The 25,700-nt window shown below is 35.4% G+C and overlaps 1 protein-coding gene across 1 annotated transcript; it reads right to left on the bottom strand.

The window, feature by feature from the left end:
* Window positions 1-11,761: 11,761 nt before the first annotated feature.
* rps21 (ribosomal protein S21) lies at window positions 11,762-24,639 on the bottom strand. Its single transcript, XM_039735232.1, has 6 exons — window positions 24,536-24,639; window positions 23,898-23,988; window positions 17,713-17,776; window positions 17,551-17,622; window positions 13,120-13,175; window positions 11,762-11,826 (listed from the first exon to the last, which is right to left on the bottom strand). The coding sequence occupies exons 2-6, from the start codon at window positions 23,945-23,947 to the stop codon at window positions 11,817-11,819; spliced, it is 252 nt and encodes an 83-aa protein (XP_039591166.1). The 5' UTR covers window positions 23,948-23,988; window positions 24,536-24,639; the 3' UTR covers window positions 11,762-11,816.
* Window positions 24,640-25,700: the final 1,061 nt, after the last annotated feature.

Here is a 25,700-nt window from a genome sequence, read left to right as displayed (position 1 = left end):
TTTAACCAAAAGATCTGATAGTGATCTGATTATAAGTTTAGCTACTCGATGCGTTAATAAGCCCCAGCCTCACTAGGTCACATGTTCTGGACCTGCACCAAATTAACATTATTCTGGACAAAAATGTTTAATTACCTCTCAGACAGCCTTGCACTCACAATCCCTCATAACCCATTAACAGCTGTGTTTGGGGTTCTTCCAGAGGGTCTTAAAGTGGAGAAAGACAAACAAATTGTGATTGCATTCACTACACTTTGGCACGCAGACTTATTCTGATAAACCGGAAGAACCCAAACTCTCCTCTTTTAAGTCAGTGGGAAACTGATGTGTTATATTATTTGAAATTGGAAAAAATCAAATACTCAGTTAGAGGATCTGTACAGACTTTTTTCAAAACATGGCAGGATCTAATCAGTAATATTTTAAAATAAGTTTATAAAGCACAGAGAATTTATTAATTTAGGTATTTTTACAAGCCTTAAATTTTACACAGTTTGGCTTGCTCTCTCTCTCAGGGGTGGGGATCGACCTGTTCTTAACATAATTTTTTTTTTTTGCTATTTATTGATTGTAATAAAATTATTAAATTAAAAAAAAAAAAATAATAAGTACCAGCATTAATCCATTGATTTTTTGTTTTTGCCTCCCATCCTGTGGGGTGGCACACCTGCTCAGAGTTCTCTATTCTGCAGTTACCTGGGGTACTGGAGAAAACGAGGAGGACATAGAAATCTATTATCAACTGTGCCCAGTGGAGGATGGCCGACCAGCAGGCTTAGATCATTCTGACTTTCATGTTGCAGAAACTGATTTCCATCAGACCAGACTATTTGAATTTGCTTGTTTCAGTCTTCTGACCATGGCCCTCCAGAGGTTTATTTTTTCTTCTATGACTCATCGTAGAAGTTTTTGTTCTCCTCTCCTCTACGTCAGCTGGTCAAACAAACATACAGGAATCAAGAACTTCATCTACCTCCTAAATCAACGGAGTGTTTTATTTGCTTTTGTATCTTTTCATTTACTTTAATAAAAATCAAACTGTTTCTGTTCAATGCATTGTCATGTATATATAGTATGCCAAGGTAAAATGTAGATATATACTATATATATTTTATATATATTAACTAGGGGTGCCTAGCGCCCCGGCACCTTTGGCACCCAATCCCTGGTAGGCCGCCACACTTGCAGCCAAAATCCTGAAATTCTATAAATATGTAAAAGAGTAAAAACTATGAAATGCGAATAAAATATTTACTATGCTTGCTGAGACTAAATAAACATTACAAACAAATGAAATGACATTCTTATAGATAAAAAAAACTAACTTTTTTTAAAAAAAAATGACTCATTTAAATAATGGGAAAAATCACATTAAAACTAAAGTGGTATTCAATGGGTAATCATAACTCGACCTCCAGCTACCTAAATCATCTAAATACAAACATTGGCGTTATGAATAGATTTTTTTTTTTAAAATAGTTTGTTCCTGTGAAAGAAAGTTTACTCGATCAAAAATAATGTAGTTTATTGAATTAAATTATTAAAATAATTAACACAGCCACAGGGGATGCACAGACCAGTGTGTTTCTTCGTGCCGGTCCCAAGCCTGGATAAATGGGGAGGGTTACGTCAGGAAGGGCATACGGTGTAAACTTTTGCCAAATCAATATGCTGATCCACTGTGGCAACCCCTAACGGAAGCAACCAAAAGTAGAAGAAATTATTAAATTGAAAAATGATTTATTGAAATTAAAAACCACGACTTTCTTGATATATTAGTTTATAATTTAAAAATGGAATAAAAATCTAAAAATCTAACAACATCACATTAAAATTCTGAAAAGAATGATACCAAACATATATATGTAGGTTTTAAAATAAGCCCAATTTAAGGTGTGACAAAAAACGTGACATAAAAACATTGCATTTTTAGGCTTAGGATTTTATATATATATATATAATCTATATGTTGTGGCAGTAGGGGGCGCTAGTGCTCCCTTGAACCCTCAGGTACAACTCCAGACACCAGGTAAAAGTCCAAGACTTTTTATTATTTTTCACAGTGCACCAAGCACCTTCCACACTACTCATAAATCACTACAATACCACAACAATAAACCACTCCTCCTCGCCCAGACACTTTGCTCCTCTACCTCCCAGCTCAGCTCAGTGTCTGGACTGAGCCACAGTCCTTTTATAGCCCCTGACCCGGAGGTATTCCTGTCCCATCAGTCCATAGTTCCTAATTCCTTCCGGGTCAGGGCAATCAGTCCTTTACTTCAACCCGGGAGCACGACATTTCTTCCCATCGCGTGATCGTGGCGTACTCCGGGTCATACGGCATCACAGAGCCCATAAGCCCCCCCACAGCGACTCCTGGTGGTCCCCAAGGTATCCAGCAGGGCTGTGTATAAACACTACAAAGTCCATAAATCCCTGCTGGACCTCGGGGCACGATCCTGTTGTCGGGAGAGCTCCTCCTGGCGGCCTGGGGGTAAGGACTGGCATGGGAAGCCGGCAGTCCTCCACAATGTATATCTCTATATATATCTATATATATATATATCTAGATAGAGAGAGAAGATTAGGTCTAGTTGTTCTACTGTCAGCCTTACTGTATAAATATTTTAATTAGAAAACCTTTTTCTGATAAGAGTGAGGGTTTGTTTGCACTTTAGCGGTTATATTGTGCTTAATACCAGGTTGATTTTATATTTAGTATGCTTACATTTATTAGAAATTATCTTAGTATTAATTCTAATAATCCAAGTAAATGAGGTATATCTTTGTTTTTGTTCATTTATCTATGGAAAGCACTAAATGTATGCTAAGGTGCTATATAAAGTTTTTGCTTTTGTAATTGTAAACAGAGAGGCATAATGGCACAGGATGGTACACTAGTGCAGCAGTTAGTACTGTTGTTCAAATTCCATGTCTGGCTGTTATCCATGAGGAAGACAGAGTGTCTCTGTTAAGTCCTACTACAATCACCAAAGATGAACAGCTTAAATGGCGATCCCAAACTGTTCCAAGTGAGGCTGTATGTGTGAGTGAGCCCTGCAATGTACGCACTCCTTTGCCGTTTCCTGCTTTATGCCTAGTTCTGCCGAGATAGACTTTGGCTATTTGTGAATTGAATTAAGCAAGTTTCAGAATGTTACTATATTTTTTGTACAACATGATATATTTTTGCACACTTTTGTATGCATATTAATGACACACAAAAATAAAGCACATTCCTTCAAGTTCCAAGATATTGCAGCCTGTAGGCTGTGAATGTCTTTGGCTTCAGGATCACTGTCACTAATATGAGGCATTTGCCAATTCCATATCAAAACTGTTACGTGCTTTGAAACACATGGGTTTGAAAAAGAAATACCAACAATCAGAAACAGTACAAAGCTGTTGAACGTTACCAGTGATTCTCAACAGCACCATTCTTTCACCAGAATATTTCAAAGCTCATAGACATTAAGTAATGTCCAGACTGTATTCTAACCCGTTTATTTTTGGATCCAAAGGGTATTTGTTTTATTAAGTTAAGGGCTCCACTAATGTAAATATGTTAATAATTAACTAATAAGTGGCACTGAGGTGTAATAGTAGCACTGCTAGCTTTTAAAATAAAAGAGTAAGCCAATTTAAAAATTGGATAGATGCATCAACAAATACTATAACCTGCTCTGCCCAAAGCATCTCTTTCACTTCACCCATTTTTACAACTGACACAGAAATGTTCTGTACAATCAAAATTACAAATTTGTTTGCAGTTTCATTTCAGTATTCCTCTTAATGTTGGTAAAGGACAGATCCTCAGTAAAAAATAATAATACATTTTCTTTATACGGTGCCATCTCTTACAGAACAGAACAAGATGCAGAGGACAGAAAGATGGCACCCCTAACGGGAGCAACCAAATGAAGAAAAAGATCATCCCTATTCTCAAAGCACTTCAAAAATAGACAAAGGAACACAATAGTAAAAGTAGTAAGCATGAGCGATTAAAATGGCAGTGTGCAAGTACCCGGTGCTTATGCCTGCCAACACAAACAGCAGAGCGGTGGACTGAGGAAATCTCCATCAAACATCACACATACCACAAAATAATTAAACAAAAATGTGATTTTTTTTCTCACTTGCTCAAAATAAGAAAGTGATTTTTTTACCACTATTACAATGACAAACAACCTTAAAATATCATTATGGTTTAAATTTTAAAAGTTTTAAATGTGTTAAGCTAGACTTCATATTGTAAATTTATGAACAATTTACAATATTTGACATAGGATGTTATGTAAATATATAGCAGTACAGTTGTGAGTCTTTAAAAAAAAATTCCTGCATCTCCCCTTAAATGTCATACTTTGCCATGTTTCCCTCCTCATTCTCACCTATAAACAGCAAAAAAACAGAATATCAAAGTAGTAAGTGAAGAATAAAAATAAGAATGATCTTACTGTTTCCATCTGTCTAAGGGTATTCTTTCTCACTCTTATGTTTTCCACACACATTCTCCATGAAGAGACCTAAGGATTAATTACAGAAATGAATTGAAACTAAAAGACAGGCATGCAACACACTGTAAAATGCTGTTTCATTTACTACAACTTCTCACTATAATTTATATTTTTGACTGAATCTTCAGTGACTAACTTTACCAGCATGTCTTATTTAACTGTCCTATCCTATTTGTTTCTAATGTTGAAGGCCGACTCTGGAATTGACGTTTGGACATCATTGAACTAGCCACAGTACCTGTGGAAAACAGTTAAAAAACTTTAAAATATCCACTCTCTCTTGCCTTATGTTTACCTTGAGCGCCTTTTGTTAGTATTCGTGGGTGTCTGAACTTCTCTTCACTGGCGCTCCTTCTCTTCAGCACTTTCCTGTAAAGCCATCTTATTTCTGAGGGGTCAAACTCACCTCCTGTCCAGGTTATACTTCCCATCTTTAAAGGTGACTCTCTCAGTGCATCTCCTACTCCTTCTCGTGCTTTTCACACTCACACTTCCACTTTTGATGATATCACCAAATTAAACTGGCAAATTAGATTGCTTTCAGGAAATGAACACAGACTAATATTTTATTGTATAGCAGACTTGCCTATTTGAAGGGCGAGTACTCCAAGGTATATGAAAAACTGTTGACAACAGACAAAGAATACTTTCTGAGAGAGACATTGATCTAAAAATCTAATCTAAATCTCAACTAATGAGTATATAAGCAAACTCAGGACTAGAAGGTCTATTGCAAACATACTTGTTAAACACATTCTGTATCAGAAAACTATCCATTGTTTTATAAAAGACTGCAGATTTTATACAGTCACTTGCTAGTGTTTATTCAGAAATGTGAAATTTTCAACCCAACATAATGGGACAGATATGCAATTTGGAATGCTTAGTTTGAATTTCCTATTAGATATGCCACTGTCTTTCTTGTTTAAGCTTTTGTTGTAAGAGGAAAATATTAAAAAATGCAACAACACTAAATAAAAAGTTTAAATTCAAACATTTTAAATGCCAGAGCACAATCACTAGCATAATGATTAACTTCAATCACAAATCCCAATATTACATCCAATTTACAATGGCTCTGATGCAGCTAAGTTGTGACATGTACTTAACCAGGATGAATTAAACTGAGATCTCTTTTATTGATTGAATTGTTGTAGTTGTTAAAGTTTATATCTTATCAATCTGCATTACCTCAGTTCAAATCTTTTCTAATTTTTTTTTTTAACTCATGACTACACTATCACAAGTGACACTGAATTGGAACACTATTAATAAAAATTGACTGAATATCATGAACCAAAGAATTAAACAATATGCAACACTCATCCTTTTTCTGATAGATCTAACGGTTATCAGCAACCTTTTTAATTGGTCTCAGAGCTCTTTTGTTTACATGGCACTGAATCATTTCTGTATATCCTGACAGTTATTGAAATGTCAGGGCATGGAAATGGACTTAAGACATGTTTTCTTTATTGATTGCTTTTTAAAAGATAACTCTTATTATTGTCACAGTCCAAAAGTATTATTTTCTCAGAGAGATGCTGCCAATGCGACACTGTTAAGACGCCTTTGCAGATTCTTGTAATTTTCCATTACACTGAACTAAAAGAATGCTCTCAGCCACTTAAGGTACAAAAAAGCAGACCGTTTTTTTTTTTGCAAGCAGTGTCTAGTGTGCCGACTATTGAAGTGTCTCCAAGAATAAGAGAATCATACATTAATTGCCCATGACCTACTCGGCTGACAGACCTTGTAACCGCACAATAAAACAAATTATGTATGAGACAAATGCAAAAACTTTAATAAATTCATAGACTTACCACAAAGTTACTACAATCAAAATTTTTTTGAATGAACAGATGCCATCAATACATGGTTAATGAAACATGACATCCCATTTATTAAGTTCATAATGAAGTTAATGATGTGTGCAAACACTTAACCCCTGCTCTGAAGGTCGTCAAAGACAATTTTTACATGAACTGGAAATGATTGTTTTCTAAAGTTACTATTCATGTTGACATTTTCTACAGTTAGAAATTAAGCATTCAGACTTTACCCATTTTGCCTGCATTAGTAAAAAAGTAAAACCAAAATGGACTAACAACAGTGTTCTTCCAATACATTTACGGTGCCATTTTGCACATACAACACTACTACTACTAAGCATAGTAAGTGTGAATAAAATATGACATAAAACACATATAATAAAAGCAGAAAGATGGAGCTGCTAAGTTACTTCCAATTCTAGGTCATTAACTAGACTGTTTCAAAATTAAACTGTACTTGGTAGCTGTTTATTAAATTACCATACCATATTTGAAGCATTAGATAGGCAGAACTTTTGGACAACCAAGTGCAGAAGGTTGCCCAGGTAGAGAACTTCTTGTTCAAATGCTGTGTTAATTCTGGCCCTTGCCTTCAACACTTCTCACTTCTGTCCAGTTTGTGTTGTTCATTTTCAAAAATGTCTACTATGTTTTTATATTTTACCTTCCAATAAGAATGGTGCCAAAATAATTTGACCAAAAAAAAACTGTATGCCCCCCATTCAAAATGTCTTGTGAACTATCAAACCAAATTGCTTGCACTCAAAAGTGAGAAGCACTTACAAAATGTGCTGTACAAGGACTTTTGGCAATAATCAAACACAATAATAATAATAATAATAATAATAATAAAGCCACATTAAGTATATGAGAACTTTAAAACAATGCAGTTTGTTTCCACTTTATGTCTGGAACCTGAGGCACCAGAATGAAAATACATAACCACTTGAGATACAGGCATGAAAACACTCCAGTTGTCTAGGTGAATGTTTAGAGTTTGTTAACATGCTTATTTATTTAATTCTTGGAATACTTGCATCTGATATATCCTTCTATGCTGCTCAGAAAACTGGCTTCCGATTTATTTCATGTCATCTAAAACACATTGTATTTTTTGTTCATGATTTTAATACCTATTTTCACATCAAAGGCATAGGACATCTTTATTTTAATCCAGTGGCCCTCACTTGGCTACATTTTATTGTACCAGTTTCATAATGAGTCAGTCATTTTACCGTTAATTGATTCCATTTAACTAGCAGGTCTATTTACCTATTCTCTAACTCTGCATGTATAAAAGTACAATAGTGTGATTTTCTTAATTTAAGGCTTTTAGAAATATTTGTATATTTAGCTATAGCTTTAACTACTTAACTGTATATTGTTTTTGGTTTTTTTTGATTAACTTGATTTTTTTTCTGTCATATTTTACTTAAAGCAGGCTGCTGGTGCCCTTTCCCATATCATTTAGCTGCTCTTACTCAGACATCCATATGCAAACAATTTGTTCATTTTCACAATACTTTACAGTGAATCACTGCAATATTTTCAAAAATTACTAATGACTAAGGAACACTAGCAGACCTTCAAATAAAATGGTTATTACTGAAAAAACCCAACAATACAAACTTTCCAAAACTGCTATTCTGCACACCAACTGTGAACGAGTACATACTGTAACCGCCACTTGTGAGAACCCTTTAGTCTCCCTTAATAATACAGCATTTCTCCCCCTTTAAATAATGAATAACTCAATTTCCCTACATAGTAATCCAACAAATTATTTTATTAAGACAACTGGTCACTGGTCTTCTTTGGTGCAAATAGAGAGCAAAGCAGCTTTTCGTTAATACCTTTCTCTTGTGTTTGGGTCAGCACCGACCCGTTTTACTGTTTAAATGCATAAAACTACTACCTCATTTTGTTTATTGCATCAAGGCTTTTTGACTTTGTCAGGAATCTGTATTTAATTAAAATAAAACAAAAAAACTGTACTAAATTATAAAATGCTCTGGTGAAAATTATTACGTTTGTGTTGGTAGGTTCAGTTTTGACCCAGTTAGAATTTAAGGTTATAAAACAATAGTTTGGGTCAAAACTAAAATCACAAACACACTTTGAGGGGCTTCTCTCTTTGCCTGTGTCTCTCCTTACCTGAACAAACAAAACAAACTAGAGAAAAATTTGACAAGCTTGCTCCCATCAGGGATGTCTGGGAAAGGTGGGTGCAGCTCCTTCCACTGATGTTCAACCCAGGGCCAGAGGTAACAGTAGATGAACGTTTTGTCCCTTTCCGTGGAAAATGCCCTTTCTAGCAGTACAAGCCAGGGAAATAAAAAAAATTTGGTCAGCCTATGATGCAAAAACCAGCTATGCATGGAATCTGCAGATTTACACAAACAAACATGCAAGTGGCATTCCTGAGAAAAATCAAGGAAAACGTGTAGTCCTCGATATGACTACTGGAATGTGGGGTCACAATATCACATGTGACAATTTCTTTACCAGCTATGACCTTGGACAAGAACTTCTCAGGTGGAAACTTACCATGGTGGGCACAGTAAAAAAACCTGAACTGCCTGCCGAAATTTTGCAGGTGAAGGGACAGGGCTCCACTTTCTTCAAAATTTGCTTTTACAGACACCACCACGGTTGTTTCATATTGTCCAAAAAAACCGGAATGTGATACTTATGCCCACTTTTCACAAAGATGCAGCTGTGTCATCAGCAAGTGACAAAAAGCCCATAATTATTTTGGACTATAATAAAAACAAAGGTGGAGTGGAAAACCTGACTGCCACCTACACTTGCCAGAGAATGACCAGGAGATGGCCAATGGTTGTGTTTTATAACATTCTAGATGTGTCTGCATACAATGCATTTGTGTTGTGGTCCCATATTCACCTAGGGTGGAACTCAAACAGAAAAAACAAGCGGAGAATGTTTGAGGAGTTAGGAAGTTCCCTTGTCAAGGCACACATTGAGCGAAGGGAACAGGTGCCCCGGGACCCAGCCACTGCAGCCTTGGTCAGACAGCTGCAGAGCTCACGTCCACACCATCAGCAACACAAAGAGCATCAGTGCCAGCATCCTCTTCGGCCAGCACTGCCTCAACATCAACCTACACAGCCACAACCCCACCATGGCCACCCGATTTTAAAAGAGGTGTCAGGTCTATCCTAGCAATAAAGAAAGAAAGACAAATGTACTCTGCTTCTACTGCAAAAAATATATTTGCAAAGAACACACTAAAAGTGTCACTTTTTGCCACACATGCATCTAAATGCACATGCATGTTCTTGCACACAGAGACTTTTTTTTGGAACTAGTGCCTCATTTCTATTGGTTTGATTTGCTTGCTTGTTTGTTTGACCTTGCAAATCCACATTTTGAGATTTACTTGTTTAGCTTTCTATTTATATTAAAGTTCTTTTCTTAACTCAATTTTTCTTTTTGTAAAATCTTGATTGCTTTGTATGGATTGTAATAAAATTAAAAAAAAAATTTTTTAGAAAATACTTTTTTTGCCTTTTTCTTTGAAATAAATATATATGGGTCAAATTTGACCCGTAACACCATAGATGTTACTATAGTAATTAATATTATAATAAAAAAAAATGTATAACACAAATTTAAGAGATGTGTTCTAATACCCCTCAGTAATAGTCAGGTAACATAACCTTTATTTAAAATTCTCTTTAGGTTCATTTAATCACTTTTTAAAATTGAAAATAAGAGGTATGCTGTTAAAGTAAAAGCTCATGAGGTCACAGCAAAAATATTAAAAACATTCTTTTAATGGGCAAGGAAGCATAACAAAGTAACCAAGAGGTAAGGGAAAAAAAATTGGATGATAAATAATTGTTTTGAGGGTGATATGGCTGTTTAAAGACATGGGTCAAAACCGACCCGTTAACACAAGAGATAGTAACAGAAAGCTAACATAGGAGGAAGGTTAAGCTATGCTCACTCCTAGAAGGCAAGAGAAACTGAATGATCAAAGACAAAACTTTACCACTGTGACCACAACTGCACCAGGTTTCCACGTGTGCGTTCAAAAAGCTGTACAGCCAAAATATTATCACAAAAAACAGGGTATTTACTGACTCGCCTTCATATACAATATACTATATACAAAGTGTGGTCTGCTGATCTCTTGTGATCCATAAATGTTTGGTCAAAAGGTTCACAAAATTAAACTCACTGTAACAAAGTGACTTTTTTCAGGTACAGCAGTCCATTGCACATGTATTTAAATGAGAGGCTGCACCCTAACAATCAGTACAAAATAAGGAATAAATCTAAAACAAACTCCATAGACTTCACTTTCTTGTGGACAGCAGACAGTATTTTTAGCATTCATTTACAGTGCATAGCTGTGTGGAGCAGATTCATAATTAGCCATAAGGATTTGTTAAAAACAAGCACAATGGTACGCACCCACCAAAAATAAAGTATTCAGGCCTCTTTCAATACTTTTTCTCACAGGTGATTGAACTAATTTCTGCTGCAAGTTCTCAATACCTTTACTGAGCAACTCTTTTGGTAAGTTATAAGTTATTAGTTGTTGTACCGTACAGTATGTGCAAATGTTGTCCCACATACTACAATAGTACTCTTTACTTCAGTGTTATTTCTTCCAGTTTGTTGTTTTGAACCATCTCTTTGAAGAAATCTTGAGCAAGTGAAACTCGATTCCCCTCCAGATCACCCAATCCATTTCTGACCATTGCAATCCTTTAACTGAGTGTGCAGGCAGTGATGTGAGCTGCCTCATGTTGTACTATTCAGGGTCACTTGATTAAGGGCCTCAGTCTAAAATGTTTTGAATCATCTTTTTTTTTGGCTACACAAAAATAAAGTGCCTAAATTTTAAAGGGAAACAAACATTTTCAATACATTAACTTGTTAGTTTGGCATTACCTACTGCTTACTGTCTGCTGAAAATGTCAAGCCCAGTTGAAGTTCTTGTCTTGAAAATCTGGCCCAACTTAATCTGTAATTGAACATCCCTGCTCTAACTGCTTTAAGGCTTCTTTGTGCCAATCACTAACCAGATAAACAATGTTGCCTCAAATCTAACCTTGACTGACAAGTTCAGTTTGAAAACTGAAGTTTGTACTCAACAACGGCACAGACCTTTATCAGAGTACGATGGACAGGATCTTAGCACCCTGTATTTATACTGTGGAAACACAAAAATTACTAGTCTATGAAAATGCTTCAGGACCTTTATCATCAGTCTAATCAAAAACATCACAAGTTAATACACCATGTGTATCATGTCCCCGAATAATTTGAAGAAAATATACAGGCCTGCAGAAACCCATACAAACAGAACAAATTAAAAGGTAGGCCAAGAGATAAAATAAATTTCAATTCTAGAAAACACAAATGAAATAAACAGGGCAATACATTTTTTCCATTTTTATTGTCACATAGTAACTTCACACGAACATTTTCAGCTTCAGAAGTTTCTGTAAGAGGGAAAAGAAAAAAATGCATTAGTGTTTTCCGACCAATAGCCAATCTTTGGAAAATATTCTGTCAGGTGGAGACAGGCATCAGTCAACATAAGCACATAGCAGATGAATTTTAAATTTACACATGCACCTTCAACAAGCCAGCAGTACTTTGTAGCCCCCAGAAGTCAAATAACACCCAAAAATTATACGGCTTAGTCCTCCATACAAAATGGATCCTGGGATGCAAACTGGGAGGTACCCTGTATTTAAAAATCTTACTTTAAACAATCTATTTCACTTAGGGGGAAAAAATGCATCTTAAAGTACGTAACAGCAGCATATGAAATGACTCGGCAAGAACATCGGTGACATCACCACAAAGACAGTGAAAAATGAGTGGTGATGGTTGGGGTGAGGAGTGGAACAAAAAGTGGAGACGCACATCTGTACACAAAATCCTCTCAGGAGGTTGGATATTTTGGTTTGTATTTCATGCAGTAGTTTCATATCCTTAAAAAACATAACAGATTCAAGAACCAATAAGAGGCTAATATATAACCACTTAAGAGGTGCTTCTAACTCTCACAGGAGAGTTAAGTTTTTCGGCAATTTATGTTCCAGTAGCTCTTCTGTGGGATCGGGCCAGACAAGCTAGACTTTTCTACCAATGTGTATCTATGCTTCTTTGGTGCCCATGACCCTGTTTCCAGAGGTCTTTCCTTTTGAACACATTTTGGTAGATACTAACCACTGCATACGGGAACACTTCACAAGACCTGCCTTTTTAGAGATGCTTGGACCCAGTCATCTAACCATCATAATTTGGCCGTTGATTAAAAAGTCACTCAGATCCTTTTGCTTGCCCATTTTTCCTTCAAAGACTAACTGTTCTGTTGCTTCAACCCTTGACAGGTTCTACTGTAATAAAAAATGTTATTCAATTCACCTGTCACTGGTTTTAAACGCTCATTGTATTTTAAATGGAAAATGTGGAGTTCTATTGAAAAACATGCTGAAGGGAAACCTTGGTAAAATAGGATGACAAAAAGATTGGACCTGCCAATGTTTTGTAGTTTTTGAATAGAGAGCTGAAAATCTGAAGGGTATTTACCCAGTTTTCGGCTATTTATAAATCTTTTCTTGGCTAAATTATAATGTAAACATGGATCTACTAGTGGTTTTGGAAAAGTACAGACTTCTACAGAAGAAAAAAAACCTGGTAAAATTCAAATTTAATGCAATAAACAGTTCAAAAACAACGATAGAGAAAAGTGAAAATGCACATATAAACTTTCAACTACTTACTTTGCAACTATTCCATCATTCTTGGACAACCTCAAAATAGCATCATCTGCCTCACCCTGTAACAAAGAATTTTTAAAAGCCAAATCATTTAAAAAAAAATATTTAGACTGTGCGGACAGAATGCAAGACAGCAGAGTCATGAAACAATTAAACACATCACATGAAAATATGCTGTGTTTGCAGCAGCAAGGAATATGCAATTAGAGTAAGTATCATGCACAGCAATTCATACTCATAATAAACTGAACAATGCTGAGCAGCAGTAAAAACAACTCAATATTATTCCACTGCAATGGTTGAACATTATCTATCACTTATTTAAATCTGCTATTTTCATACTATTTTACGGAGCCTGTGAAATCATAAGAATGAAAACAACTCTTGTGCACACAAAAAACTCTTGTATTTCACGTGCTCATGAAGTTTTTCAGTTTCTTGTGCACATGAAAAATACATTTTGTTCATGTACTTTTGGGGGCTTTATACTACAGTATTTCCAAAAGCATGCGTATTCCAGGATTTTTAATTGTGCAGATTCTGAAGAGTTACATTTAAGAAATAATTTCAGAGTTTTTCAAGCTTAAGTTGCTTCTTCACAGTAACAGTAAATATTAATTTATAACATAAGGCCATGTTATAAATTACAGCATTTTTAAAAATAAAGAACTTTTCATAAATAAATTACTCACAATTATTTAAACACATTAAACTTGTATTACTTTAGTCCTGACACTGCACCCCCTCCTCCAGCCCTCTGCTCTACTGTCTTTTTTGTGCAAAATATGTTAAGTCAGTCAGCGATTTGCTTTTCACAAATATACTGAAAGCCCTAAATGTTGCATTGTAATGATCTTTAAATATTCCCTCCTCTGGCCAGTGCTCAAAGAAGGAAAAGGATTAAATCAAACAGGATACTTGTTTTTTTATTGCTCATTTTCAGTTTTACATTTTGTAACAGCCTCCAAAAGACATGTGTGTTAGTTGAGATAGCCAAGTATGCTTATTTAACACTGAAAATACTTTTAAAAATTTTGATTTGAGGCAGTTATAATAAAATAAAAATCAGAAGTATGGCATTACTTCCTGTTAGTAATAAGAAAGCAGCTTGCTTGCTATGATGAATGCTTAAAAGTTTTAAATTTTAAACAGCAAATCTGAGCTCACAGGTTCAAGCGGAAAACAAAACACAATCAGGAGTAAAATGACACAGGTGCTGGGCAAGTGTTTAAAATCTGTGGTTACTACACGCATTAACCAAATTGACAGACTAACAAAATATGATGTGCAAACAACATGTTAAATTCAGGAGTACTGCAGTACAGCATGACTCGATTAACAGTAGCAAGATTAGTGCATGTTTATATATACATACACAGTGTAAAACCTTGACTATCCATCACTCGATTCACTGTCAGTCTCTGTTAAATGCCTGGGCCAAAGAAAAAAAAACTGAGCATTGTGTACTACTACTGCCGTACATATGCTGCGATCAATGCATATTGGAACAGCGCTCTACTACTAGCGTGTTGTGTTAATTCCCAGCACCACATGTCATGCTGCATTTTAAAATCTAAGTGTCAGTTACACGATTTCAGCTTTAATGCCGTTTCATAGCTTTTCTATTGTGTTATATGGCTGATAAATGGAAGTATGTGGCGTTGGAATTATCACGGAAAACAAATAAAACATTTATGAAAAGGTAAAAATGCTTCAAGTATTGTTTCAATTTACCGAGTAGGAAGGACAACTATGAATGATAAAATGCATAATACAGACAAAACTTAAATATTTTGAAACGCGTACCTCCAAGTTGAGTTTGCTTATTACGTGGTCTTTACATTATTTAAATTTTGTTAATACTATATTTTGTTAATATAGTTTTGTTTTCTAAATAAACATGACTATTTGCTTAATCTATTGCATAGCATTTTAAAGGTATCAATCTTAAATAAGCAAAAAATAGCCCCCTGCCAAACGCATTCAGAATACATATGTACACACATATACAAACCGTATCACAGACCTTTGCTTCTTTATATATTATACATAAATAAAATTACCAAGAAGGCATTGACACTGCTTTAAACATAACTCAAGAGTGATTAGCCCACGGCCTGTACTAGTTTCCATGTTGCGAAAAGAGAAGATGGTACAAGGAGAGAGAGGACAGTGCAATCCATAGAAGAGCAGAATGCTGGGAGCACCAATATATCATGAAACGCAAAGACTTTACTTTTAATGTAGAAATGACCTTTAACATTTATCCCCTTTTGCTATCTGCTAGCACTGTGCATAAAAATACAATCTTTATGTATCCTTATGTCAAGGCAGACAGTACTGAAGTAGAGCCCATTGAACCCCATTTTAATGTAGGAGTATAGGCAGGCTATTTAAATTTATATAAAGTGTTTTACTTTAGAAGGAAAAAAATAATGTATATGGCACATTAAAATATACTATGCCTGTGAGGAAGTAACTTCAGCCAAGAGTTGATAGATAAATTGCCTAAACAGAATGTTTGGGGAAAGAAAAACACTACCATTATTACCCTGGGATACTCAATTTGGTAAACTCTGGTGAGTCCTTTACATTGAAACCTTAAACTCACTAATTTAAGACAGCTCAACATAAATGCAAATTAGGATATACGCTACATAGTCAATATTGTCACAGACAAGGTTACCTGGTAGATTTTTTTTTAAGTTACGTACGGACCTACACTAAACCCAAGCAGAAGAGGGGGGAACAGCATTCCCCGAACTCGGGTAATTATTTTTGGCGGAAAAACATTTTAAATTAGCAAAATGAATGGCACTGAAAACAGATTATTCTGCAGTACCCAAGTAGTAGAAACTATAGTTGGAAATCTTTCACTTTTATAAAAGGCTGCTAGGAATATGTTTTGGGAATTATCAATAGTTTTGTACATTTTGAATGAGCCTGTATCTGGTGAGAACATCATGAACAAAGCTTTCTGTCTAGTTGAAACAGGTGGGCTAACCAGTTAATTTATTTTCCAAACCATTCCTCGCACCAAAGTAGTACTCACAATAATTAAATCTCTAATTCTAGCGTAGTTAAAATGCAATTCAAAATAACCTAAGAGCAATGTTAATGCCTAGGTAAAAGAGTATAAAATACATTGTGAAGATGTATCTTATTTGGGTTAGCCGTTGAACACAACTGAACTTGAAATGTTAAAGCAAAAGGGGTAAAAGATCTGGTTTTGATATATCCACGACTATGCAAGGTAATGTGGATAACTGTAAATTGATAAAACAGATGGCCACAGCCAATTGCATTTAAAATTACAGATAAAAATTCTGCATCAAATGTAATTAAAACATCGATAAATACCAATTTTAACACTTTAAAGTTACTTCAATACTCATTTTTCATGATATTAATACTACAACATAAATTACAAATGCATTTACAAAGATTGCACCACTTAAAAATATTTGCTAACATGGCTAACATTTTGTATTTTTTGTTTCAATGTAAAGTTCTTAAATACAGAATTGTAACAAGTATTTTTATTGAGTTACATTTCCTACTATATTAGGTGTAGACTGCCTAGAATTAATATTTTTTAGTCTTTCATTGAAGCTTGAAATTTTGGTATTGTGACAAACCTATGGTACAGCATCATTTTAAAGCCACTTTTCATTTCTTAGTGAATTTAATGTTTCGCTTATTTTTAAAGCAAAAGCACAATATTTACAAGATCAGTACCGTATTCATAGTCAAGTTTTTATGAACTAACAAAAGTGGTGCATTACACTTACAGGACCGCCACTGATAATGCAAAACCTCTGCCAATTGAGGCACAGAAAAAAAAATTTAAAAAAATGGGGATCTAATGCATTTTGAAGACGCCAAAACTACGTTATTTCAGACAAGACAAAGTGAGAGATGTTATTAAAAAACAAAGAAACAATGTAGTCTATTAGGTTTGCCTTGTGGTACAATATTAACAGGCAGGCAGGAAATACAAATGTACTTCTGCAATAACACAGAGATAAATGCAAGTACTCGTTTTACTGGGTATATATAAAGGAAAGGCGAATGCTTTAAAGTCTGATAAAATCTTACTAACAGGTAGCCTCTTTAATCATCACAACTTGTACAGCTGGAAGAGTTCTACCAGAGATAGCTGCGGAATGACTAGTTATTGCAAATGCATATTCTGAATGCACAAACACTAATGAAATGTTAAACTCTGACCACATTTTACAACCACATCTCTTTAGGAAGTAAATTCATAAAGGGATTTGTTAATTCTCTGCTGATGGGTATATGTACTATGACTGCAAACATACTTGAACAATAAGTCCCGATTTCCAAAGTGAACACCAACCAATACCTGTATGAATGTTAAACCTATAAAATAAACCACTTGAAAATAAATCATAGAAAATGTTGTCATACCATTTTACGGATTGCTCCACAGATGGCATAAGTTTTGAATTGTCCATTAAACCTGCCAGTTACTTTGTCTACCTGAAATGGGGAGAAGAAGAAAAAAAAAAAAAACTAAGTACACAATGTGGTGTCACTGGCAGTCTTTCAAAAACAGTGAAACATACTTACATCAGCAATGTTTATCTGAATAGAAGCATGGTCTTTAGCACCAATGATTCTGTTGCTAGCAGAACTGAAAAAAATAAAGATGTTTAATGTTACACAGCCCAGACAACTTCTTTGGGCCATATAGAATTAAGAACAAAACAAAATCAGATTTGTTTTGAGAATTGAAATTACTAATATTTATTATTGAGACACAGTGCAAATTTGACATTTCCAGAATAAAGTGTACAAAAGAACAAATAATTTTACCTTAAAACTGTATATGGCATACATGTGAAATTTAGATTACTAATATTTATTAAAACTAAACTTTAATCAACACCTGAACAAAACTTTACATTTATCATGCACATAGTATGTAATTATAACATACCTTAGGCGCACACTCAAAAATGCAATAAAAACAAAGGTAGTATTATAACAAATACATACTAATGATTTTTGCTGCTTTTTACACTAAAGGATCATATACTACACTGTGTGCACAATTATTAGGCAAGTTGTATTTTTGAGGATTAATTTTAATATGGAACAAACACAGTGCTATCAGTCAATCCAAAAAGTTAATAAACCTGAATGTTTCACAACGGAAATGTGAGTGTGAACATCATCAGGGGAATACATATGTGCGCACAATTATTAGGCAACTATTAGTGTGCAGATTTATTATGCAACTAAAGGAAAAATGAAAATTTTCCCATCTCACTTGTTTATTTTCATCTGTTATAGTGAGAATAATAAACACCTCAATTTCCAAATAAACATCTCTGACATTTCAAAAACAATAAATCAATCAATCAATGACCAATATAGCCACCCTTCTTTCCAATAACAGTCATAAGCCTTTCCATTCATGGAGTCTGTCAGTTTCTTGATCTGTTGACGATCAGCTTTTTGTGGAGCAGTGACTACAGCCTCCCAGACACTCTTCAGAGAGGTGTATTGTTTTTCTCCCCGTAAATCTAGCGTTTAAGAAGTGCCCACAAGTTCTCGATAGGGTTTAGGTCAGATGAGGAAGGGAGGCCATGTCATTATTCCTTCATCTTTAAGGCCTTTACTGGCTGGCCACGCAGTGGAGAACTTCGATGCAAGTGATGGGGCATAAAAATCATGGTCTTCTTCCTGTATCACTGTTTGAAGAAAGTGTCTTCGAAAAACTGGCAGTAGGTTTGGGAGTTGATTTTGAGTTCATCTTCAATGCAAAAAGGTCCAACTAGCTCATCTTTAAAAATACCAGCTCATACCAGTACCCCACCTCCACGTTGGAGTGGAGCTCTGTGCCATTACTGATCCACAGGTCCATCCATCTGGTCCATCAAGAGTCACTCTCATCTCATCGGTCCATAAAACCTTTGAAAAAAATCTGTCTTCAGATATTTCTTGGCCCAGTTTTGACGTTTCAACTTATGTTTCTTGTTCAGTGGTGGTTGGGTTTCAGCCCTCCTTACCTTGGCCATGTCTTTGAGCACTGAACACCTTGTACTTCTGGGCACTCCAGGTAGGTTGCAGCTCTGGAATATGAAAGTACTGGAGGATAATGGGTTCCTGGTAGCTTCACGTTTGATTCTTCTCAAATCTTTGGCAGCTAATTTGCGTCTTTTGTTCTCAACACGTTTCTTGCGTCCCTGTTGACTATTTGCAACAAAATGTTTGATGGTTCTGTGATCACACACCAATATCTTAGCAATTCCAAAAGTGCTGCATCCCTCCGAAAGACTTTTTACAATTTTTGACTTTTCAGAGTCAGTTAAATCTCTTTTTTGGCCCATTTTGCCCGAGGAAAACTAGCTGCCTAATAATTCTGCACACCTTGATATAGGGTGTTGATCTCCTTAGGCCACACCCTCCCTCATTACACAAATACACATCACCTGACGTGCTTAAATCCAATAAGCATTCAAGTTAATACAGCTTGGAGTTGGAATATACGCATTAAAAATGATGATATGGTCAAAATACTCACTTGCCTAATAATTGTACACACAGTGTATTACTGCTCCTCATATACTTTTGATATGAGAATTTTCTAACTATAATTAAAGAAAAAAGAAAATGTGACAATACATATAATAAACATGAAATACTCATGGGTTTACGATTCTCAGATCTGAATATTCACATTTGTTTTCTGTACTTAAATGGAAATGATGCAAGTTTAACAACCTATTGCTGAAAACTGCAGATGACACTGTAGCAATACTACTTAAATGGAGAGCAAATTCCAGCAACCCCCAAAGAGTACTCTCTCATTAGGCATCTTTGGTGCATGGCCTGCCGAGTAAGACAAGACAACTTTAAAAGTGAACCATAAGAAGCCAGAATCCATGGACAGAAAGCAGAGGATGTGGACATTTACATAGTTAGAAGTAGGGCTGGGTGATCTTTTCAAAAAATCATAAAGATCCTTTTAATACAAAATCATGATAAACGATCTGAATTGCGATCTCTTTTCAATATGGCATACACTTGAGAATATCCTCATTAAACTCATTAAGACTCAAGTTGCACTTTATTTTAAATATCAAACAAAGTTGAATTTAATTGTGAATAGATTACATAAGAAAATTCATTCTAGACATAAAATGTAAACAAGGGCAATTTTCTAATTCTGCCACTTTCAAACATGAACATTCTTTAAAAAATTGTAATCAGCACTCGTCGTTGCAAAAAATTTGCTGTTCTTTAATTGCTTCATAACCCTCTTTCAGCAATCGCTATACAAATGCGGAATGGCCGTTTCAGAAAAACATTTGCAACTTGGATCATATCGTGCATCTAAAGTGTACATCAGTTTCTTAAAACCCACACTGTCTACAGCTTTGAATGGTACTATATCCTTAGCTAGGTAGAATGTGACCACCTCAGTCTCCTCGTTTGCTGTCTTTATCATATTTTTTCCGACTGCTCGCATATGTCAATGACAACTGCTTAAGCTTCGCGACCATGAGATACAGATGAGTGGGGTTGAATTAATTAAATAGGTTTGTCGTATTGGCTCCCTAAGTGCCAATCTGACAAATTTGACATATAACTTTGCTTTGTGCAGTATCTGTGCATAGCCGAACCACTGCCACACTACTGACATCCGAGTCCTTCTTTTGCACAAGCTCCTCATTTGCCATGCTACTTGCGTAACAAACTGTTACAACTTCTTCAATCAAGAAAGCCATGGTGGGTACAGGTGATATCATTTGGCCAATCACACCGGATAATCATTCTATTGGTTTGTGGACTTGCCACGGATCCATTAGTATGGAGTACTAGCCAAACACCGCGGCTATGAAAACTCGGGTCACAAATACTTAAAGGTTGAGAATGAAATGAATGAAAATGAAAAGTGGACAGATGTTGAATTATATACAGTGCATCTGGAAAGTATTCACAGCGCATCACTTTTTCCACATTTTGTTATGTTACAGCCTTATTCCAGAATGGATTAAATTCATTTTTTCCCCTCAGAATTCTACACACAACACCCCATAATGACATGAAAAAAAGTTTACTTGAGGTTTTTGCAAATTTATTAAAAAATAAAAAAAAAACTGAAAAATCACATGTACATAAGTATTCACAGCCTTTGCCAAGAAGCTCAAAATTTAGCTCAGGTGCATCCTGTTTCCCCTGATCATCCTTGAGATGTTTCTGCAGCTTAATTGGAGTCCACCTGTGGAAAATTCTGTTGATTGGACACGATTTGGAAAGGCACACACCTGTCTACATAAGGTCCCACAGTTGACAGTTCATGTCAGAGAACAAACCAAGCATGAAGTCAAAGGAATTGTCTGTAGACCTCTGAGACAGGATTGTCTCGAGACACAAATCTGAGGAAGGTTACAGAAAAATTTCTGCTGCTTTGAAGGTCCCAATGAGCACAGTGACCTCCATCATCTGTAAGTGGAAAAAGCTCAAAACTACCAGGACTTTTCCTAGAGCTGGCTGGCCATCTAAACTGAACGACTGGGGGATTAAGGCCTTAGTCAGGGAGGTGACCAAAAACGCGATGGTCACTCCGTCAGAGCTCCAGAAGTCCTCTGTGGAGAGAGGAGAACCTTCCAGAAGGACAACCATCTCTGCAGAGATGGTTGTCCTTCTACTCAAATCTTACAATTTACTCTGATCAACTTTAAAAAATAAACTAGAAATTACAAAAATGCTTCAATTATATTTATTTTATAGGAATTGTTAGGGGTGCCAATAATTGCGGCACACATGACTTCATTTAAAAAATGTATTTCTTAATGTGGGATTTATTTTCCCAATGAATAAATGTACTTCAATTAAAGGCTGGATTTTTTCTCTTTTTGTTGTGAGCCTATATTTTTTGGGGAAAAAAAAGAATTTATTAGAATCCTAAGAACATATCTTAACCATGGGGTGCCAATAATTGTGGAGGGCGCTCTCTCTCTCATTCTATATATATATATATATATATATATATGAGAATATGAGAGAGAGAGAAAGAAGAGAGAGATTATAATAATAATAGATCACGATCTGTATGATTCACTTGAAAATTAGATTGCTGGAATCTTTAAGATCGATCACAGTCTAATATCGTCGTACCGCACACCCCTAGTAAATGGTATTATTACTTTTCCCATCATCTGTACAATCCTTGAAATGTTCATATAATTCCATGGGACACAAATATATGTATTCCTTAATATATATATTAAGGAAACCGATACAATTATTCCTCTGCACTATAAGTGAGGCACAATTTCCCAGCTTCATAACTTGTTATAAAGCTGAGCTTCATCAGCATATGAATGGAAACGAATTTCCATATGGCATCATGCAACATACATAAAGACAACTGATCCCAACTTAGAATCCTCATTTTAAAAAGCAATGGGAAAGTGCTATCCTCAGAATTCCATATGGTGTGACGATTTTACAAGTGTGAAGTAAGCTAACCGAGAATCAAGCCTGATACGCCATTTAAATTCTCAAGCCTGCTAAACTCGACAGTATAAAAAGTGGGACTTAAGTATAATGATGGCATACCCAAGATAAAGTGATGTATCAATTATGTTACAAGTTAAAACTGGTTCTCTGATGCGACCAGGCCCAAAGCCAGATAGTCTTTATGAAAAATGTATATTTGTAGGAAAGATTCAAGTTGCATAGATACAATATTTTATAACAGATTATAAAGAAAATGCAAATTGGAATTTGTTAACATTCAGAACTGAATCAGATGTCTTTAATAAACGTCCAAAAATGGATATTTTAAAAGTGTCAGGGACAATACTATTTAAAAATGATATTTTAATTATGTCTATATGCACTTAATTGTTCTTTAATGCATGCACCCATCTTAACACAACTTTAATGCAGCTTTGGTCCAGACACTGCAATCTACCATTGCCATTTTCTGGAAAAATTGCTTGTTACCTTCACACTGCAGCATTACAAGTAAAATTATAAGTAGGTAAAGAGGTTAAGAAGTATAAATGCATTATTAAGTATGTTTGGCAGCATTTTGTTACATTTTAACCAGTAACTTGCATGGTCTATTGGATAAAACAAATACAAAACAAAAAAACAAAAAAGCACATACAATATGGACCCTACGAATGTGGCTTCACCAGCCCTTTTAGCTAGTAGGTCCCACTACAAGCAGCGAGTTTCAACTACAACATTCTGCCTTCTTCCCTCTGAACATGGAAGAGTCACATATACGCTAAGTAAATTACATTTTGACTAGTGAAAACTGAATTTTTGACTTTATTTAAATTTAAATCGGACTTTACTTATTCTGTTAATTAATGTTGACTTATGTTTATTTTTTATTGTGTCTTCTATTTTTCTATTCTTCATTTTGTAAAGCACTTTGAGCTACACTTTTTTGTATGAATATGTGGTATATAAATAAATGCTGATTGATTGATTGATTTTTGGACTCAGAGTTTTCCACTGGACTGAGTGCAAGTTCGGTCCCAGGGCTGTTTAAATAGCTACAGCAAAGAAAAAATAAATAAGCACTCTTCAAAGAACTGGCTATTGCCTAAATACATTTCCAGAATGACATTTGGAAAACTTGCAAGTACAGACGTCTCACGCCTTAATCGTACTTAGGAGGCGAGAATTCAAATATAAATCGTTTACATGGACTTGAGTATACTGTGTAAGGACGAGTTCCAAAAATTAAATTCAAAACAAATATAATGGTAACTGTAACATACCATTTACGAGGGACGTAAAGATCAACAAATTCGCCTGCGTCGTTCTGCATGGTGAAACTTCGAAATGTATCTGTAGATGCTAGACAGGCACCTTAAAATAAAAACAAACAAAAATGTTACACGCAGAAAATGTTTCTACAATATAAATAAAGCAACAGTAATTATTCACAGCATACTTTGTAAAAGCATGGAGGTCTTGACTAGATTTGTTAAAACTCCGACTAAACGACTAACACACGCAATCGAGTCCAGCAGAAATAATCTGACTTATACAAATACTTTAAACAACCGTTAAATATTAGTAACTCTGCAACGTGAGTACGAATAAAACACACATCACTATATTAAACACAAAAGTTTTTAACATTATATATGTCACTATACTTCACCTAGAAAAAGAAATAGAGAATCAAGCAATTGTTCAAAGAAGTGAGATCCGCCGAGAAGGCCGAACATGTGGTTGGAACCTGACGCCTATTTACACCAAAATACTATTAAAAAAGCACATCGGAATACAAACTGGCGTAACACTAAGCACACTATTCATCATAATAAAATTCGGTTTTAGTAAAATCTCCATTCCAGAATTTTTAGCTAGCAAATACCTAGTTTTTTTTTTACAGAAGCCTAACTCTTACCTCCTAACACTTCAATGGCCGATACGGAAAAGGCCGGACGCTCGTGCCGGAAGTTATCATAAAACTCTGTAGCCCATTCATTTCCGGCTTCCAATAAAGCTTCTCAAATTGAGTTCCTTCACTCCGTTATTATACTGAGAAATTCAGGCTGCAAAATATGCGACGGGTACATGATTAATACTGTAAGGACTTCCATTGCTCGTAGCCGAAATAACGCATATGTGCAATAAGTGAGATTTAGCCGGGTTTTAAGTGGCAAAGTGTTAAAGCTTCTTACTGTGTAACGTAGGTGGACTTGAAAGTGTATCGTGCGCCGTGTGTCAGAGAGTAGGCACTCTTGGAGATCGCTTGTGAGGTGTAACTGTGCTGTTAGTGAATATATTTTTATTCTCATAAACTATTTTATTCTTGGTTTAACATTTTAGTTGATCCGAAACTAAAAGGTCTATTTTAGTTTACTTTCCACGTTCCTTTATTAGCTGCTGAAATTATATATACTTCTCCGGTATAGTCAGGTATTTCTCAGAAAACTGGAAGTATTAACTTCAGAGATCATACACCATCTTATCTCTTCTCCTGGCCTTCTGATGATCATCATTCATTCTACCCCTTCTCCATGAGAGGCCTGTCTTTCAGTTTCTCTTCATCCCTTCTCTTCAAATGAATTCAAAATCAAATTAACATTTTATTTGTCACATGCAATTTTACACAGTACAATGTGTAGTGAAATGCTTGGTTGCTAAACTCCAAGACTGGGCATTAAATAGAATATAAAAAGACAATAATCAAGTATATACTTCTTGTAAAGTATCTAAATCAAATCAAATTTTCCTTGTCACATACAGTTTGCGGTGGGCTGGAGCCCTGCCCGGGGTTTGCTTCCTGCCTTGTGCCCTGTGTTGGCTGGGATTGGCTCCAGCAGACCCCTGTGACCCTGTAGTTAGGATATAGCAGGTTGGATAATGGATGGATGGATGAATGGCCATACAGTTATCACAAAGTACAATATGTGGTCAAATGCTAAGTTTCCAAATTCCAAGACTGTAAATTAAGGAAGAATATATAAGGACAATAAACAATAACACACAACTTTACAATTATCAATAGATACCACAGTGTTAGATGAATGCAATAGTATGGTTTACATTTAAATTACAAAATGTGA

Source organism: Polypterus senegalus, chromosome 14, assembly GCF_016835505.1.
Source record: "Polypterus senegalus isolate Bchr_013 chromosome 14, ASM1683550v1, whole genome shotgun sequence".
Lineage (NCBI taxonomy): Eukaryota > Metazoa > Chordata > Cladistia > Polypteriformes > Polypteridae > Polypterus > Polypterus senegalus.
Note: the sequence above shows the minus strand (reverse complement) of the source record. Positions and strands in the feature narration are given on the sequence as shown.